General features: G+C 44.0%; 1 protein-coding gene across 1 annotated transcript in view; it reads right to left on the bottom strand.

Annotated features, from left to right (window-relative positions):
• The window catches only part of BOD1L1 (biorientation of chromosomes in cell division 1 like 1), a 43,919-nt gene that overhangs the window by 12,439 nt on the left and 11,648 nt on the right, over positions 1-19,832 (bottom strand). Inside the window, exons 10-16 of the mRNA XM_075858209.1 lie at positions 12,425-18,268; positions 9,781-10,351; positions 8,127-8,173; positions 6,190-6,274; positions 5,972-6,054; positions 5,799-5,889; positions 5,668-5,714 (exon numbers count right to left, since the gene is read on the bottom strand). Of these exons, the coding sequence (XP_075714324.1) occupies positions 5,668-5,714; positions 5,799-5,889; positions 5,972-6,054; positions 6,190-6,274; positions 8,127-8,173; positions 9,781-10,351; positions 12,425-18,268 (6,768 nt within the window). The remainder of the gene's footprint in view (positions 1-5,667; positions 5,715-5,798; positions 5,890-5,971; positions 6,055-6,189; positions 6,275-8,126; positions 8,174-9,780; positions 10,352-12,424; positions 18,269-19,832) is intronic.

Below are 19,832 nucleotides of genomic sequence, written 5' to 3' on the forward strand. Positions count from 1 at the left end.
AGAGATGTCACACCAGTACCCATGTACCAGTACGAGGTACCAGTACAGAGACCCCCACACCATCTGCATCCTGGACTACAATAGGTACATGGGAGGGGTGGCCTTGTCAGATCAAGTCCTGAAGCTCTACAGCGCCATGCGGTGTGGTATAAGAAGCTGGCCGTGCACATCATACCGATGGCTTTGTACAATGTGTACGTGCTACATCGATGTGCAGGCCAGACAGGAACTTTCCTGGAATTTCAAGAGGTGATTATCAAGAACCTAATCTTTAGGGACCAAGAATGGGGACACCCAGTACTTCTGGAAGCGAGGCCACACGCATCGTACCAGGGCAACACTTTCCAGGAGAAGTTCCCCAAACTGGCAAGAAGGGAAAAAGTCAAAAGAGGTGCAAAGTCTGCTATAAGAGGGGGATAAGGGAGGACACAATATATCAATGTGACACGTGTCCCGAAAAACCAAAGATCTGTATGAAAGTGTGTTTTAAAATTGATCATACATCCCTTGGTTTATAATTTACCCCAATTTTACTTACCCTGATGCACTCCGCACAGCTTATCCCCCCTCGTCTTTCCCCTCTGGGCCCTGCTGTGTGTCCAGGCAGCTGATAACAGCCACATGTAGGGTATTGCCATACCCGGGAGAACCCACATTACAGTTTATGGGGTGTATGTCTCCGGTCAAAATGCTCACTACACCTCTAGATGAATGCCTTAAGGGTGTAGTTTTTAAAACGGGGTCACTTCTTTCGAGTTTCAACTGTACTGGTACCTCAGGGGCTTCTGCATACATGACTTCGCACTAGAAAATCCCCAGTAGGCCAAATGGTGGTCCTTTCCTTCTGAGCCCTCCCATGGGCCCAAACGGCAGTTTATCACCACAAATGGGGTATTGCTGCACTCAGGACAAATTGCGCAACAGAATGGGGTATTTTATTTCTTGTGAGAATAAGAAATTTTCAGCCAAAACTACATATTATTGGAAAATATTTATTTTGTTTTAATTCCCAGCCCAATTCAAATAAGTTCTGTGAAAAAACTATGGAGTCAAAATAGTCACAACACCCATAAATGAATTCCTTGAGGGGTGTAGTTTCCAAAATGGGGTCACTTCTGGTGGGTTTCCATTGCTTTGATACCTGTGGGGCTCTGCAAATGCGACATGGCACCCGAAAACCAATCCAGCAAAATCTGGACTCCAAAGAACAAATAGCGTTCCTTTCCTTCTGAGGCCTCCCATGGGCCTAAACGGCAGTTTATCGCCACAAATGGGGTATTTCTGCACTCAGGAGAAATTGGGCAACAAAATGGGGTATTTTGTTCCCTGTGAAAATAAGAAATTTTGATAAAAAAGTGACATATTATTGGAAAAAAATTCATTTTTTTCATTTCACAGCCCAATTCAAATAGGTGCTGTCAAAATTGTAACAACCACCATATTTGAATTCCTTGAGGGGTGTAGTTTCCAAAATTGGGTCACTTCTGATGGGTTTCCATTGCTTTGATACCTCTGGGGCTCTGCAAATGCGACATGGCACCCGAAAACCAATCCAGCAAAATCTGGACTAACAAACACATAGCGCGCCTTTCCTTCTGAGCCCTCCCATGGGCCCAAACGGCAGTTTATCACCACAAATGGGGTATTGCCGCACTAAGGAGAAATTGGGCAACAAAATGGGGTATTTTGTTCCCTGTGAAAATAAGAAATTTTGATCACAAATGACATCTTATTGGAAAAAATTACATTTTTTTAATTTCACAGCCCAATTCAAATAGGTGCTGTGAAAAAACTGTGCGGTCAAAATGGTAACAACAACCATAAATTAATTCCTTGAGGGGTGCAGTTTCCAAAATGGGGTTACTATTGGGGGATTCCTACTGTTTTGGCACCTCAACACCTCTTCAAACCTGGCATGCTGCCTAAAATATATTCGAATAAAAAAAAAAAGAGGCCTCAAAATGCACTAGGTGCTTCTTTGCTTCTGGGGCTTGTGTTTTAGTCCACGAGCGCACTAGAGCCACATGTGGGACATTTCTAAAAACTGCAGAATCTGGACAATACATATTTAGTAGTGTTTCTCTGGTAAAACCTTCTTTGTTACAGAAAAAAAATTGAATAAAATTTAAATTCAGCAAGAAAAATGAAATTTGCAAATTTCACCTCCACTTTGATTTAATTCTTATGAAATGCCTGAAGGGTTAAAAAAAACTTTCTAAATGCTGTTTTGAATACTTTGAGGGGTCTAGTTTTTAAAAATGAGGTGTTTTATCAGGGTTTCTAATACATAGGCCCCTCAAAGCCACTTCAGAACTGAACAGGTACCTTAAAAAAAAGGCTTTTGAAATTTTCTTAAAAATATGAGAAATTGCTGTTTATGTTCTAAGCCTTGTAACGTCCAAGAAAAATAAAAGAATGTTCAAAAAACAATGCCAATCTAAAGTAGACATATGGGAAATATGAACTAGTAACTATTTTGGGTGGTATAACCGTCTGTTTTACAAGCAGATGCATTTAAATTCTGAAAAATGCTATTTTTTCAAAATTTTCTCTACATTTTGCAATTTTTCACCAATAAACACTGAATATATCGACCAAATTTTACCACGAACATGAAGCCCAATGTGTCACGAGAAAACAATCTCAGAATCGCTTGGATAGGTTTAAGCATTCCGACGTTATTACCACATAAAGTGAAATGTGTCAGATTTGAAAAATGGGCTCTGAGCCTTAAAGAGGCTCTGTCACCAGATTTTGCAACCCCTATCTGCTATTGCAGCAGATCGGCGCTGCAATGTAGATTACAGTAACGTTTTTATTTTTAAAAAACGAGCATTTTTGGCCAAGTTATGACCATTTTTGTATTTATGCAAATGAGGCTTGCAAAAGTACAACTGGGCGTGTTGAAAAGTAAAAGTACAACTGGGCGTGTATTATGTGCGTACATCGGGGCGTGTTTACTACTTTTACTAGCTGGGCGTTCTGACGAGAAGTATCATCCACTTCTCTTCACAACGCCCAGCTTCTGGCAGTGCAGACACACAGCGTTTTCTCGAGAGATCACGCTGTGTCGTCACTCACAGGTCCTGCATCGTGTCGGCCACATCGGCACCAGAGGCTACAGTTGATTCTGCAGCAGCATCAGCGTTTGCAGGTAAGTAGCTACATCGACTTACCTGCAAACGCCGATGCTGCTGCAGAATCAACTGTAGCCTCTGGTGCCGAGGTGTCCTCGCTCGTCCGACACGATGCAGGACCTGTGAGTGATGACACAGCGTGATCTCTCGAGAACACGCTGTGTGTCTGCACTGCCAGAAGCTGGGTGTTCTGAAGAGAAGTGGATGATACTTCTCGTCAGAACGCCCAGCTAGTAAAAGTAGTAAAAACGCCCCGATGTACACACATAATACACGCCCACTTGGACTTTTACTTTAAACACGCCCACTTGGACTTTTGCAAGCCTCATTTGCATAAATACAAAAATGGTCATAAATAAAAACGTTACTGTAATCTACATTGCAGCGCCGATCTGCTGCAATAGCAGATAGGGGTTGAAAAATCTGGTGACAGAGCCTCTTTAAGGCTAAAACTAGGCTGCATCCTTAAGGACTGCCATTTTAAATAGAATTAAAGAAATGGGAAAACCCTTTAATAAAAGCAATTTTGCAAAAAGTCTCGATTAAAAAAAATGTCTATTTGGTGTTTACAGCTCCTATACAGACCTATAAGTCTCCATGGTAACAAAATTATATTAGACAACAGGATTGTGTAAACACAAGGCACTAAATTACTCCCATAAGTTGTGTGATTTAAAGGAAAAATATTTTAGTTACTGTATTAACCACCAAAATATTTTTCCTTTGATTATATAAATAAAGTTTTCTTGGTTTAATAAATATAAATCACACAGCTAGCGGGAGTCCTTCAGTGGCTTGTGTTTACACAATCCTGTTGTCGAATATAATTACGAGAGTGGGGTACTCCCCCTGTGTGTTAGGGGAGACCTACTCCAACCAAATCAACGTCCATGGTAACAGACAACAAAAAACCCCTGTGGATTCAGATCTTGCAATCACAATATTTTGGATAGAAGCGAGCAGAGCTACAGAATCAGACTACACAGGGTTTGTTTGTAGTCTGTTACCATGGACACGCATAGTCCTGCTTTGTAGAAATAAAATAAGAATTTTTGAACCAAGAATTGTACAGCGGCTCCATTTTTTATATTAGTTCACACAACATTTCCCACTTCGGCAGTAATTTAGTAGTAAGCGTTGGTGAAGCAAAGATATTGACGCACTCTCTCAAATTCATGTTGCCTGCATGTCGGAGAAAGATTAAGATTTTAACCCCTTCCCTCCACAGCCATTTTTCGGATTTTCACTTTTGTTTTTTCCTCCCCACCTTCCAAAAGCCATAACTCTTATTTTTCCATCAATATTGGGGTATGAGGGCTTGTTTTTTGCGGTACGAGTTGTAGATTGTCACAGCACCATTATATGGTACATAAAAATGTAGTGGGAAACGAGAAAAAAAATATATATGTGGAATGGAATAGGAAAAAAAACTGCGATTCCTCAACCATTTAGGTGGTTTTGTTTTTACGGCGTTCACTGTACGGTAAAAACTGCAGGTTAACTTTTTTCTGCGGGTCAATACGATTACAGCGATACCAAATTTATATTGTTTTCTTAATGTTTTACTACTTTTACAAGGAAAAAACTGATTGTTAAAAATAAAATTTGAGTTTTGTTGCCACATTCTGAGAGCCATGACTTTTTTATTTTTCTGTCGATTTAGCCGTGTGAAGGCTTATGTTTTGTGGGGCGAGCTGCAGTTTATATTGGTACCATTTTGGGGTACGTGAGACTTTTTGATCACTTTTTGTGGGAGAAGAAGGGACCAAAAAACAGCAATTCTGATGTTTTTAATTTTTATGGCGTTCACCGTGCGGATTAAATAATGATATATTATAATAGTTCAGACTTTTACGGACACGTCGATACCAGTTATGTTAGCTTATTATTTATTTTTTTGCATTGTGCTTGAGGGAAATTGGGAAAAGGGGAGTTTTTAGAGCTTTTAATTTTTTTATTATTTGTTTAAAAAAAACTTGACTGTTTTATATTTTTTTACTTGTCCCCCTGGGGGACTTTAACCAGCGATCGTTAGATCGCTTGCACTATATCCTATGAGGCAGGGCTTCATAGGAGTACAAAGATGGCAGACCTGGGGGACTTAGTCAGTCCCCCAGGCTGCTGTGCCAACCAACGGCTCCCCTCGATCTCACCGCGGGGGTGCCGTTGGGACGTTACAGGGGGTCGACCCCATGTTTTTAGTCATTTAAATGTCGCGATCGCTATTGAACGCGGCATTTAACGGGTTAAACAAGAGGGATCTTATTCGAACGGCATCCCGCTCGTTACCCGGAAGTGTCGGCTGTAACACACAGGTTGTATGGAGTGGTCTCAGCCTGTGAGCCAGCTCCATATTCCCCCACCCGGCGTGCGCAGTATATATACGGCGGATGTCGGGAAGGGGTTAAAAAATAAAAGTTATACGTATTCTCAAATAAAGAAATCCTACATGGTGTATATAGAAAAGATCGGACACAACAGTTGAGAACCAGAACCAGAATTCAATATTTTAGAAGATTGCAATACGTACATCTAGAGGGCGGTGAGCTTCAGAGGACGGCTTCTTCACGGAGGACTCTATGATAGAACAGCACAAACACGTGAGGATCACTGGATGAAAAGAACTGGTCAGAATAGACGGACAAGATAGTCCACGCTTACCAGCCCGAGCAAGAATAGATGACAGCAGATTACGTCTCTTTGGGGGCCTGCCCCTTTTTCTTTTTTCGGGTTCAGGTTTAGGCTCAGACACCTAAAGTTTAGAAGAAAAATAAATCCCATAGTACAGGTAGTAAAAGAAACAAACAGCAGGTTATAAAGGTTAAATTGCTTACAACTTGTTCCGTTTTTGCTAGCTCTGCTCTTTCCGCTTTCACCTCTTCCTTTATTTCCTCACTTTTTCTGATCGGGTCATTATCTGTGTTATGAAGAAAGCACAAAAACAGATTTACACCCGACATGATCCTAAACAGCATTTACAACAGAGGCAGTCAAACAGCACAACTAATATGGATATCGCAATGTGGTCTTCCTAGCCGTGCTCTGTACGGACCTTCTTGCTTTGTAATACTTTCAGGCTCTTTTGATTTCTCCATCTTTACTGAAAGAAATTCGCCTTTGACACTGAGGTTCTGGACCTAAGCACAAAAAAACATAAAAACACCATCAAATTACAGTACAGATAACAGGATAATGGATCCAAGTTCTTTAACATGGGACCTCTGGTGAATTTCTTGAATACATTAACCCCTTCAGGACTGATCCCCTTTTTGCCTTTTTAATTTGTTTTTCACTCCCCGCCTCCCAAGAGCCATAACTTTTTTATATTTCCGTCAATAGAGCGGTGAGATGGCTTATTTTTTGCGGGAGGAGTTGTAGTTTATATTGACACTATTTAAAGTACCATAGAACGTACTGGGAGACTGAAAAAAATTCTTTGCAGGCTGAAGTTAGGAAAAAAAACTGCAATTCCTACATTGTTTTTTGGGTTTAGTTTTTACGGCTTTCGCTGTGCGGTAAAAACGACATCAACTTTATTCTGCGTCTCAATATGGCTACACCAAATTTATATCGTTTTTTTTCAATATTTTAAACAAAAAGAAAACTATTTGTTATAAAAAAAAAAAAAGTTTTGTTTCACCACATTCTGAGAGCCATAACTTTATTTTTTCATCGATTGAGCGGTGTGACGGCTTATTTTTTTGCGGAACGAGCTGTAGTTTTTATTGGTACCATCTTTTTGATCACTTCTTATAAAACTTTTTTTGACCGCTAAGTTCACCAAAAAACCGTGCGAGTTATTGTAATAGTTCGGACTTCTACGGACGCAGAGATACCAATTTTGTTTTTTATATTACTTCAGAGGAAAAAGGTTTCTTTTGAACTTTTAATATATATATATATTTTTTCACTACTAATACCTTTACCACATTCTATTAGTCTACCTAGGGGACTTGAACCAGCGATTGTTAGATCGCTGGTACAGTACACTGCAATACTAATGTATGGCAGTGTATTGTAATTTTTACAGACAACAGAGACCGAATTATAGCAGACCTGGGGGCCTTCATTAGGCCACTGGGCTGCCGTGACAACCATCGGCACCCCACGATCGCATAGGCGCCCTATGAGCTGTCAGAGGGAGTCACCCCCCTCTTTTGAACACCTCAAATGCTTTGGTCGTGATTGACCACAGCATTTGAGGGGTTAAAAGGCCAGGAACAGCCCGATCGCGATCGCTGTTCCTGGCCGTTAGTCCCAGGTGTCAGCTGTAAAACACAACTGACACTCGCAGCATATGGCGCGTGCTCAGCGCGTGAACCCGCTCCATACATCACCCCCCGCATCAAGACGTGCTATTACGTCGTGGTGCACGAAGGAGCTGAAGGATAACTACATTTTTAAAGAAGTGGGAAGGGAATCCGAGAATGGAGATGGCCACCAATCCCTAAAGCAAAGCGGCAGAAGTGCTCGGGTGAGTGCTGCGCCGTTTTGTTTTTGAAGGCGGTTTTATGATTGTTTCTGAGCAGGTGGTGTACGGGCTCAGTAGAAAGTCAATGAGTCCGGACTCTTACCTCGGCTTTCCTCGCAAAGCCGATCAGAAACAAAGCCGCACAGCGCTCACCCGAGTGCTTCTGCTGCTTTGTTTTAGGGATCGGTGGGTCTCTCAGTGCTCGGCCCCCCACTGATGAAATCATAGTGACATGTCAAAAGTTAAGTCAGAAGTTTTTTTAAAAGTTTAGTTACCCTTTAAGGACATTGGATATCAATGAGTATGGGTGCCAACAAGGGTGCGCCTTACTTCTGTGTGACCGACATGGTACCTGCCAGCCTGAAGAAGATGCATACGGATAATGCCGCACCTGACCCTTGCATTATTCTAGGAAATATGGCTGACAGGCCACAATGTTGAAGTCAGAAAAAACAAAAGGTCTTAAAAACACAAACCAACTACAGAGATCACAAACACCAAATGGACAGATTACTCACACGAGATTCAGCATCCTGCTCAGACTGTACACTCCCTATGACTGTGTCTGCAAAAAAAACAAAAACAATAAATGGATTTTCTCAAAAGACATCTATTGTTTAGAACTGTACACCAGAACATGTTAAAAAAAAAAGTGAAGTTTGCCCTTTGGAGCCACTTTAAAAGACTATATTTGGGAATCACAAACAATTCCATAATGTTATTATCATAAGCATTTCCTATATTCTAGTATAGGGGATAGTAACCTGCAGGCCAGTGTGCCGATGGGCTTTATGATGGACTAGAGGAATTGGCCTATGGTCTGGGCAAATGATTTTCGGTTAAAGTTACTGCTGTCGGGCTGCCCTTTTCAGGGAAGTTGGCCAAAGTTTACAGACTGTTCCAGAAGTATTTAGACAGTAACAATTTTCAACATTTAGCCTCTGTACACTACAATGGATTTGAAACACAGCAATGAAGAAGTGATTAAAGTGTAGACTTTCAGCTTTAATTCGAGGGGTGGCACAAAAATTACATTAAAAGGGTTTTCCCACGAGGGACAAGTATGACATATCCACAGGATACGTCAAATCGATGTGGGTCCCACCGCTGGGACCCGCACCTATTTTTAGAATATGGCCCCTAAACCCCGTTCTACCTCCGTGTGTCGGCTCATTTCCAACCATGAAGGTGAAGACAGCGTAGCTCGCTGATCTACGCTGTTTTCCTAAGCCCCATAGAACTGAATGGTAGTTACGGAAACCGTGTAGCTCGCATGCCACGCTGCTTCCGTAACAGCTATTCACTAGCATAGCTCAGAGAGCTATGCGGTTTTCGTAACTCCCGACCATAAAGTCAGGAAGTGACCGGGAGTCCGTGATCGCAGGCAAAGCTAGAACGGGGTTTAAAGGGCCTTGTTCTATAGTTAGCTGCGGGTCCCGCATCTGACATTTATGACCTATCCTGTGGATAGGTCATAAATGTCCTTCGTGGGAAAACCCCTTTAACCTTTTAGGAATTACAGCCATTTTTTACATAGTCCCCTCCATATATTCACAAGCTCGAAAGTAATTGGACAAACAAAATTATAAATATAAGGAATATTTTTAACCCTCGGATGCAAATCATTTGAGGCAATTTCCTAATATATTTAACAAAGATTATTATAACAGCCATTACATACATAAAATAATATCTTCAATGAATAAAACAATTATTTTTAGGAGGTTATCGATGATTTATCGTTTGCGATGAAGAATTTAGGGTCCAAGTCAATGTAGTTAGATCTTCAAAAGCTCATGCGCACAAACAAGCTCCCCAAACAGGCCTTTAAGGTATGCAAAGCATATTGACCAGGACAACATTTAGATCCCCTCACCTAGGCTTAAATAGCTGGTTAGGGACAAGTCAACTAAATCCTTCAATAAAAATTAAAATGGCAATGAAAACATGGAGGGACAAACCAATGTAAATCGTGATGGACACCCTTTTGCCATTTAGAAAAAAAATGAACAAAAAAAACCCCCAACTGATTCTCTTCAATGCGTCATCAGGGCAGCCAATAGGAAATAGTGTTAGTACCAATAACCTTAGAACATTTCTTGTACTCAACTAGGACATTCAAATCTATTATATAGTATGCCCTGTGTAAATTCATGCAAAAATACGACCTACCTAAACTAAGTACTGATATTTGGTCTTCCGAGGCATCAGCTGAGGTAGAGTTCTGGAATTCTTCTGTTTGCTTATTAGAGTGAAGGTTTTCATTTTTCTTGGAAGTTTCCTCAGACACTTCAAGTTTGTTGTTGAGGGGAGCAGCTTCACTACTGTATGCAGAAATAACGTGTACTTTGCAGGGTTCGGAATTTTCTTCCATCAAAGCTGTGTGAACTATATTTTTTTCAAATACGTGATGTGCTACTTCATCAGAATGCAACGTCCCTCCATCAAAAAATGTGTTGCTTGACCCACTACGGCTTTCTGTAAGAGAACCTTGAGACTCAACCAAATCACTAGTTTCCAGGTCACCTGTACATTGGTATTCCTCCTCAAAATCCTCAAGTTTCTGCTCAGAAACCTCTGCAGACGCAAAGGACTCAGATGCACAATCAGACACATCAACATTCTTCACTGAAGCATACAGAATACACTCATTCTCAGATGTTCTATTCAATGATATCCCCGGAGTGATACGGACACCTATAACGCTTTCAAGCACTTCTTCACCTACTTTTTCTACTCCAACCTGTGCCACTGACCCTGCATCCTCCTCAACCCGGGCCACTGCCTCCGTCGTCTCCTCCTCCTCAACGCGGGCCACAGCCTCAGTCTCCTCCTCCCCCGTCTCCTCAACTCGGGCCACTGACTCAGTCTCCTCCTCAACCCGGGCGGCATCCTCAACCCGTGTCACTGCCGCCTCCTCCTCCTCCTCAACATGCGACACCGACGCCTCCTCAACATGCGTCACCGACGGCTGCTCCTCAACATGCGTCACTGACGCCTCCTCCTCCTCAACATGCGTCACTGACGCCTCCTCCTCCTCAACATGCGTCACTGACGCCTCCTCCTCAACATGCGTCACGGACGCCTCCTCCTCAACATGCGTCACGGACGCCTCCTCCTCAACATGCGTCACGGACGCCTCCTCCTCAACATGCGTCACGGACGCCTCCTCCTCCTCATGTGTCCCTTCCGCCTCCTCCACACGCGTCACTGACGCCTCCTCCTCCACACGCGTCACTGACGCCTCCTCCTCCTCCTCCTCCACACGCGTCACTGACGCCGCCGCCTCCTCCACACGCGTCACTGACGCCGCCGCCTCCTCCACACGCGTCACTGCCTCCTCATGCGTCACTGCCTCCTCCTCCGCCTCAACATGCGTCACTGCCTCCTCCTCAACATGCCTCACTGCCTCCTCCTCAACATGCCTCACTGCCTCCTCCTCAACATGCCTCACTGCCTCCTCAACCCTTGCCGCTGCCTCCTCCTCAACCCTTGCCGCTGCCTCCTCCTCCTCAACCCTTGCCTCCTCCTCCTCCACCCTTGCCGCTGCCTCCTCCTCCTCCACCCTTGCCGCTGCCTCCTCCTCCTCTTCAACCCTTGCCGCTGCCTCCTCCTCCTCTTCAACCCTTGCCGCTGCCTCCTCCTCCTCTTCAACCCTTGCCGCTGCCTCCTCCTCCTCTTCAACCCTTGCCGCTGCCTCCTCCTCCTCTTCAACCCTTGCCGCTGCCGCCTCCTCCTCTTCAACCCTTGCCACTGCCGCCTCCTCCTCTTCAACCCTTGCCACTGCCGCCTCCTCCTCTTCAACCCTTGCCACTGCCGCCTCCTCCTCTTCAACCCTTGCCACTGCCGCCTCCTCCTCTTCAACCCTTGCCACTGCCGCCTCCTCCTCTTCAACCCTTGCCACTGCCGCCTCCTCCTCTTCAACCCTTGCCACTGCCGCCTCCTCCTCTTCAACCCTTGCCACTGCCGCCTCCTCCTCTTCAACCCTTGCCACTGCCGCCTCCTCCTCTTCAACCCTTGCCACTGCCGCCTCCTCCTCTTCAACCCTTGCCACTGCCGCCTCCTCCTCTTCAACCCTTGCCACTGCCGCCTCCTCCTCTTCAACCCTTGCCACTGCCGCCTCCTCCTCTTCAACCCTTGCCACTGCCGCCTCCTCCTCTTCAACCCTTGCCACTGCCGCCTCCTCCTCTTCAACCCTTGCCACTGCCGCCTCCTCCTCTTCAACCCTTGCCACTGCCGCCTCCTCCTCTTCAACCCTTGCCACTGCCGCCTCCTCCTCTTCAACCCTTGCCACTGCCGCCTCCTCCTCTTCAACCCTTGCCACTGCCGCCTCCTCCTCTTCAACCCTTGCCACTGCCGCCTCCTCCTCTTCAACCCTTGCCACTGCCGCCTCCTCCTCTTCAACCCTTGCCACTGCCGCCTCCTCCTCTTCAACCCTTGCCACTGCCGCCTCCTCCTCTTCAACCCTTGCCACTGCCGCCTCCTCCTCTTCAACCCTTGCCACTGCCGCCTCCTCCTCTTCAACCCTTGCCACTGCCGCCTCCTCCTCTTCAACCCTTGCCACTGCCGCCTCCTCCTCTTCAACCCTTGCCACTGCCGCCGCCTCCTCTTCAACCCTTGCCACTGCCGCCTCCTCCTCTTCAACCCTTGCCACTGCCGCCGCCTCCTCTTCAACCCTTGCCACTGCCGCCGCCTCCTCTTCAACCCTTGCCACTGCCGCCTCCTCTTCAACCCTTGCCACTGCCGCCTCCTCCTCTGCAACCCTTGCCACCGCCTCCTCCTCTGCAACCCTTGCCACCGCCTCCTCCTCTGCAACCCTTGCCACCGCCTCCTCCTCCTCTTCAACCCTTGCCACCGCCTCCTCCTCCTCTTCAACCCTTGCCACCGCCTCCTCCTCCTCTTCAACCCTTGCCACCGCCTCCTCTTCAACCCTTGGCACCGCCTCCTCTTCAACCCTTGGCACTGCCTCCTCCTCTTCAACCCTTGCCACTGCCTCCTCTTCAACCCTTGCCTCCTCTTCAAGCCTTGCCACTGCCTCCTCTTCAACCCTTGCCACTGCCTCCTCCTCTTCAACCCTTGCCACTGCCTCCTCCTCTTCAACCCTTGCCACTGCCTCCTCCTCTTCAACCCTTGCCACTGCCTCCTCCTCTTCAACCCTTGCCACTGCCTCCTCCTCTTCAACCCTTGCCACTGCCTCCTCCTCTTCAACCCTTGCCACTGCCTCCTCCTCTTCAACCCGTGTCACTGCCACCTCCTCGACCTGTGTCCCCTCATCAAACCGTTCCACTGCCTCTTCCACCTGGTCAAGTGCCTGCTCTTCAACTCGTACCACTGCCACTTCTTCAACCCTGCTGTTCATGGAATTTCTTTGGACTTCTCCAGTATGCATTAAATTACTAGAACTATGTTCTAAAGTCATTGAAAATGAAGAATCTTCACTTGCAGTTCCAGTACTGGTCACAAAACCTTCCCCCTCTTCTTCATCTTCTTTTGCCCCAGTACTTGTGATAGCACTTTCATCATCTTCTGTAGTAACTCTGGAATCTATGCTTGCTGGTCTACTCATGATATTGCTACTTTCAGTGCTTTCTGTGGCACAACACGCATTGTTATCTTGTTTAATGCCATAATTTTCTTCAGAAATGCCCGTACTGGTGACAGCACCTTCACCTTCTTCCAACACATGTTGGTTAGCTGGTCTAGAAGCTTCATGCTCTGTTACTACATCTGCAATGTTCTCAGGCTGTGCATTCTCAGCAGAAGCATCTCTCTCTGGATCTTCAGTGTCCCTGTTATCAGCAGATGCCTCAGACTCCTCATATTCATTTATATCAAGATCACTTGTGTGTGAAACTGCCACTTCTACTGGACAGTACGCTGTAATATTGCCTGTGTCAAAACAGACTCCTTTGTCTGCACAAGTTACATGCCCATAAGCTTCCGAATTGTCTCTATTCCCAGGAGACACTCTTGCTCCTGTACTGGCACTAGTTACCACACCATCAGTTTCTCTATCTCCTAGCTGCCTTGATACACTGCAGACATGTTTTTGCTCTTCAGAGCTTGCGCTGCTCACAGCATCCTCCTTTTCATAGCTTACATCATTCTCTCCATCATCTGAATTTGCCTCAGTGCATCTTGAATCATTGTTAGCATCTGCTGCCGACAGATGAACTGCAGCCACCTCTGTAGTCCCAGAAATTGCAGAGTTGCTGTGGTTATCTGCAAAGCTTGATTCCACTGACATCTCTAAAGCTCTACAGCTGGTTTCATTCCCTACACTTTCATCTCTTTCACCAATGTCATTCTCTCTTTCTGTGCTGGAAGACGTTGTTGCATCATCAACAGGTCGGTCGATTGAGGCTTCCATTTGGATTTCTTGGACTACACCATCACTAAAGCTTGAAGAACTGGCAGCTTCATCATTTTTGCATGGCCCTAAAGTCTGTATGTCTCCTTCTAAACTGCTGCCCATGATGTAATCTGATGATGTGGCATTATTGTCATTATCAAAAGAAGATTCCATAGCATTGCTTGAACTGGCTGCTGTAGCTTCACGATCTTTAATTGCACCAGAATCATGGTCAATGGTTGTGGATGATGTGGAATAAGCATGGTTGGCAATAGCAGCACACGTTTTATCATCTTCTATGCTACTATCCATAATATCACTGGATGTAGCGGTCTGCTCACTCGCCTTATCTCCAAACTCACTTTCCACGTTCTCTTTTGTCCTATCCGCAGCCATTGTGCTTGACGATGCAGGCACTTCATCATTTCTCACTGTATTTTCTGTACATACTCCATCCAAAACATTAGAAGATGTTGCAGTACCTGTACCCCTATCTATGTCCATAGCACATCTCATGCTTAAATCCTCTCCTGTACTGCTGTCCATAGCAACACTTGAAGATGCACTGGGTTGAGTATTGGGATACAGATGTAAACTGCCACTATTTCTAGTCGAGTTGCTTGATGAAGTTGCTGTATTTTCATTACTATTTCCAGGAGATGATCTGTCAAACCGATCAGTACTGATGTTCATCACAACGCTTGAAGATGCTGTCGCTTCTGTGTTTTCTGAGGTTGCCATTGCTGGGTGATTTGTACTGGTTTTCCTGAAAGAACTGGAGGAGGATGCTGCCTCTTCAGAAGAAGTCTGTGTGAGAATTAAAGGATCTCCACTGCTTGAAGATGCTGTATTATCCTTTTGCTTACTCTGTTTCACATACTTGTTACTTTGACCTCGTCCACTACTAGAACAGCCTGAGGTGCTTCCAGAGTAAAGGTCACTGCCAATGGATACTTCGGTACTACTATCCATGGCAAGATCTGATGAGTTTCCTGGATACTCTTTGGAAGTTCCAGAAGAGATAAAGTTTGGACATGCATCATTCATGCCATCTTGCTCTGTGCTGGACGTGGCTCGTGTATTTTTACTCTCTTCGACATTACCAAAATGATGGTTATTTCTGCAGGTATTAGGCAGACTACTGGAGGAACTTGCTGCATTGTCGCTTTCTCTTTCTAAAGAGTCATCAGTCATACTGTTATCCAATAAATTACTAGAGGATGCAGCTACATGTTCACTATCTATTTCAGATGAGACCAGAGAGACTTCAAAATTCAACCCTCTCCTGCTATTGATCACACTGCTTGAAGAGGTGGCGGTGTGCCTTTCGGACACCCCCAGACCACCATCAATTTCTCTAGCAGCAATTGAAGAGGTTGCTGCTTGTGTGGTTATATTTTCAGAAATGGCAAGCACACAGTAACTTTCTGAAGACGTGGCTATATGGATAATAGCACTTTCAGATCCCTCGTTTTCAGAGGTGGCGTCAGAAGATGTTGCTGTGTGAGTATCATTGTGAGATCCTCTTAAAGTAAGAGAGCCTTCTGCATGGTTAGAAGAAGAGGCTGCATTCTCCTGACTACTTTCTGTAGATTCTCGGTTAGCACTTGAGGTCGCGGGCTTAAAGGTAATGATACTCACTTGTTCTGAGAGATTATCACTTGTACTTTGAGAACATGTTTCTGAACTTTCTGTGTTTCTTAATGAGGAGAGCAAAGGATCATGGAATACGTTTCGATCAGTGCTTGAAGTAGTAGTGGCATCTTCAAAGCTATTCTCTGATAACATAGTAAAATCTTCATCATCTTCAACAAAGTTACCATCTGCAGAAGCCGAAGAAGTATAGCCTCTGCTATTATCAAGGTTTGCAGGGTCCATTTCATGGCAGCTTTTATCTGTCCGAATCCCTAATGTGGTATTGGAAGACGTGGCAGTGTCTTCACCAAGGAGCCTTAATTTATTGGTAGTTTCTATAACAGAGCTGGAAGAAGTAGCAGCGTCTTCACCTTCAATTTCTTTTACACTGGGATTATCAATCCCAGAAATATTGCTGCCAGCCTGCCCCTGACTGGCTTCAAAAACACTACTTCCCACATTTCTTTCTGTACAAGTCACGTTCACAGAACAAGCATCTCTTTCCACAGCTGCAGAGTCATCTTCAGCTGCATTACATCTCTCAAAAGGTTCCATCTCCGATGTATCAATTTCCATAGCAGAAACTTCCCCTTCCACATTATTTCCAGTAACTAGATTATCACGTTCCACGGAATCAATTTGAACTGGAACGTTTAGACTTTCCTTTTTGACGGCCTCTTTAGTGCATTTTCCATCCTCTTCAGCCAGATCACTTGTGGAAATCTCCCCATCGTTGGAATCGGTTATTTCAGAGTATACTCCATCAGGAGACAAACTAGAATGGTCAATATTATTTGGTTCTGAAGCAAATTCCCTCAGCCCCTGAGCGGAATTATCGAATTCTCTGGGTTGCAAGGGAGCTCTACCGCAGGTTTCAGAATCTGAATTCCTTGATTTGGTGGGAGGGATTCCTGGATTGTTCTCATTTTGATTAGCTGCAGAGTTTTGTGTACATGGTATGTTAATTTTATGATGTTCACTTTTGTCTACAGATGATGCTGTTGAGTCGTTACTGAAATTAGTAGCTTCAACTTGGAACGCAGTTGCAATATTTTTAAAGGCACTACTATCTTTTGGATCACTGCTTCCATGTTTTGTCTTGGATTTGAGTGCAAGAGATTTCTTTGAGGTAGAAGCTTCAGCAACAGAATAAGGGATTAAGTTACCAAAATTTGTGATCGATTCTGCTCCTTCAGTACTTGCCCTTTCTGTGCTCTCCACTTGTATCTTTCCAGGCTTTTTGTTCTCTTTAGTTCGTTCAACATCTTTTGACTCGCAGGAAATCGTAATACTTTGAATGTCACTTTCAATTTCTAATTTTATTCCCTTTTTAGTATGGCCTCCTTTAGAGCTTTCACTTCTATGCTCAGAACCTGATTTTTTACTTGACTTCCGATCTGAGCTGTTTGAACGGTCTTGTACTCTCTTCTCCTCTAGATACTTAGACGACCTATCCTCCAATTTGCCACTCTCGCTCTTTCGTCTTTCATCCTTATAACTATGCTTTGTTTTAGAGATTTCACCAGAATATTTCTTATCCAACTTAAGTGGGTCCCGATCCTTGCTGTCCGGTCGAGCTCTTTCCTTCAATTTATCACTAGCATGTTTGGACTTGTGACTGGTGTCTTTTGCTGCACTGCTTGAACTTGGAGGCACAGCGTTTTCCCTTCGGTCATCTTCTTTATCCTCAGATTTCGATTTTCGATACTTCTCTGTCAACACTTCCACCACAGTCTTTTCTTTTTCACCCTTTTGGTTTTCCTCCTCTTGGTCATTCTGTTTAGGTGATTTACTACGGCTTTTAAACTTCGCTTTGGCATGAGTCTTCTCTTCTGAAGAGCTGTGCGTTCTTCTCCTGTCTTTAACACTTTCTTCCTGCCTTGAATTATCCGAGTTGGCTGAGTCCGCTTCATTTTTATCATCAGCTGAAGATTTGGATTTTTTCTCAGATGAACTGTGTGCCCTTTTAAGCTCTCTGTGTTGCCTGGGATCACTGGTTGATCGCTTATTCCGGTTCTCAGGTCTGGACTTTTCGGCAGACTGTTGTCTCTCTCTTTTACTGCCATCTAATTTGCCTGTATGATCAGTTGATCTCTCATCCTTGCTGGATGATGAAGACTTTCCATCGCTTTTCTGCTTATTTTTCCGATCAGTTCGCTCTTCAGAGCTTGATTTACTTAGACTGTGTTTACTCAACTGCTCATCCTCTTTTGAAGTCCTCTTAGATTTTTGGGAATCAAACTCATCAGTTGCTGGTCTATGTAGACCGTCTGACTTGTGTCTGTGCTTGGAGGAAGAACGCTCCTCTGAGTAAGTCCTTTCACGTTCATTTTTATGAGACTTCGGTTCCTTTCTTGGAATACCCTTGGCATTCTGTGAATCTCCATCATTGCTGTCCCTTTTTGAATACTTTTCAGATCTGCTCAAATTTTTAGGCTTTGGATAATCCTCAGAAGTGGAGTCTAATCGGTCTACATGTTTCCGAGTGTCTGAGGTTTCATTGTCTGTTTTTTCTAAAAATGCTTTTTTCCTAAATTCTTTATCGATTCTGGAATCATTTTTGCTATACTCTGTAGATTCTAGCAATTTTCTTGATGCTTTGTTAGTGTCATTCCTTGCAGCGTTAGACCTGGGTTCTCTAGCGGATGAGGATGACGATGTTCTGTCCAGGGACTAGCAAAGAGAAGTAAAATGAAAAAAGTCAGTCTTAATAAACCAAATACATCATTCTAACGTGTTCAGACGATAATGTATCAAATGAAACATTTCAAGTATTCCACGAATACAACCAATGATACTTTTCATACAAGTAAAGTAATTAGTAAAACAGTGATAATGATATTTGTAGTTTATGGTTATTAAAGAGGCTCTGTCACCACATTATAAGTGCCCTGTCTCCTACATGAGGAGTTGGGCGCTAGAAAGTAGGTGACAGCAGTGCTCTTTATTAAAAAACAAAAAACAAACTATTTTCACCACTTTATTAGCGATTTTAGATTATGCAAATGAGTTTCTCAATGGACAACTGGGCGTTTTTACTATTGACCAAGTGGTCGTTGTACAGAGGAGTGTATGACGCTGACCAATCAGTGACCAATGAGCGTCATACACTTCTCTCCGTTCATTTAGTCAGCGCATAGGGATCCTTCTGTGCTGTCTTATACTAACACATTAACGATACTGAAGTGTTTAGACAGTGAATAGACATTCCACGGGATGTCTATTCACAATCCCTGCACTTTGTTAATGTTTCTGTGGTAGTTACAGCAGAGCAAAGCGAGATTACGTTGTAGATGACAGGTTACAACGAGATTACGCTTTGCTCTGCTGTATCTACCACAGAAACAGTAACGAAGTGCAGAGATTGTGAATAGACATCCCGTGGAATGTCTATTCACTGTCTAAACACTTCAGTATCGTTATATAGTATAAGACAGCAGAGAAGGATCTAAAAGGATCCCTATGCGCTGACTAAATGAATGGAGAGAAGTGCATGACGCTAATTGGTCACTGATTGGTCAGCGTCATACACTCCTCTGTACAACGCGCACTTGGTCAATAGTAAAACACGCCCAGTTGTCCATTGAGAAACTCATTAGCATAAAGCTAAAATCGCTAATAAAGTGGTGAAAATAGATCGTTTTTTTTAAACAAAAAGTATTACTGTCACCTACATTATAGCGCCGATCTCGGTTAAACTCTGCACCCCTATTAGTGCATATGGACAGTATAAAGAGCGTCCCCCACTCTCCCTATATGAGCCAAAACAGTGGATCGCCAATGAAGATAGGCTCTTACTCTGGCACGTCCATGTATTACATGGATGGTAACCCTGGTCTGGCTGGGCACAGCTTCTTAAGCTGGACTCATGGCGATCAACTAATGGCTAAGCCAGCTTAATTTGCAAAAAGGGTTGTCAGTATGAGACAATTCCATTAACCTCTTAATGACCGGGCCAATTTTTGTTTTTTCAGTTTAGTTTTTTTCCTCCCTGCCATCCAAAAAGCCATAACTTTTTTATTTTTCTTTCGACGTAGCCGTATGAGAGCTTGTTTTTTTTTTTTACATTTAATGTACTGGGAAACGGGAAAAAATATTTGTGAGGTATGTTAACATTCTTTTATGGGTTGATATGATTTTGGCGATAACCAATAACTATATAAATTTGGTATGTACATGACAATGCATTAGGGGTTAAGGTTCTGTAAATTTTGTTTTAACCCTGAATCTATACACC

Source organism: Rhinoderma darwinii, chromosome 1 (genome assembly GCF_050947455.1).
Source record: "Rhinoderma darwinii isolate aRhiDar2 chromosome 1, aRhiDar2.hap1, whole genome shotgun sequence".
Classification (NCBI taxonomy): domain Eukaryota; kingdom Metazoa; phylum Chordata; class Amphibia; order Anura; family Rhinodermatidae; genus Rhinoderma; species Rhinoderma darwinii.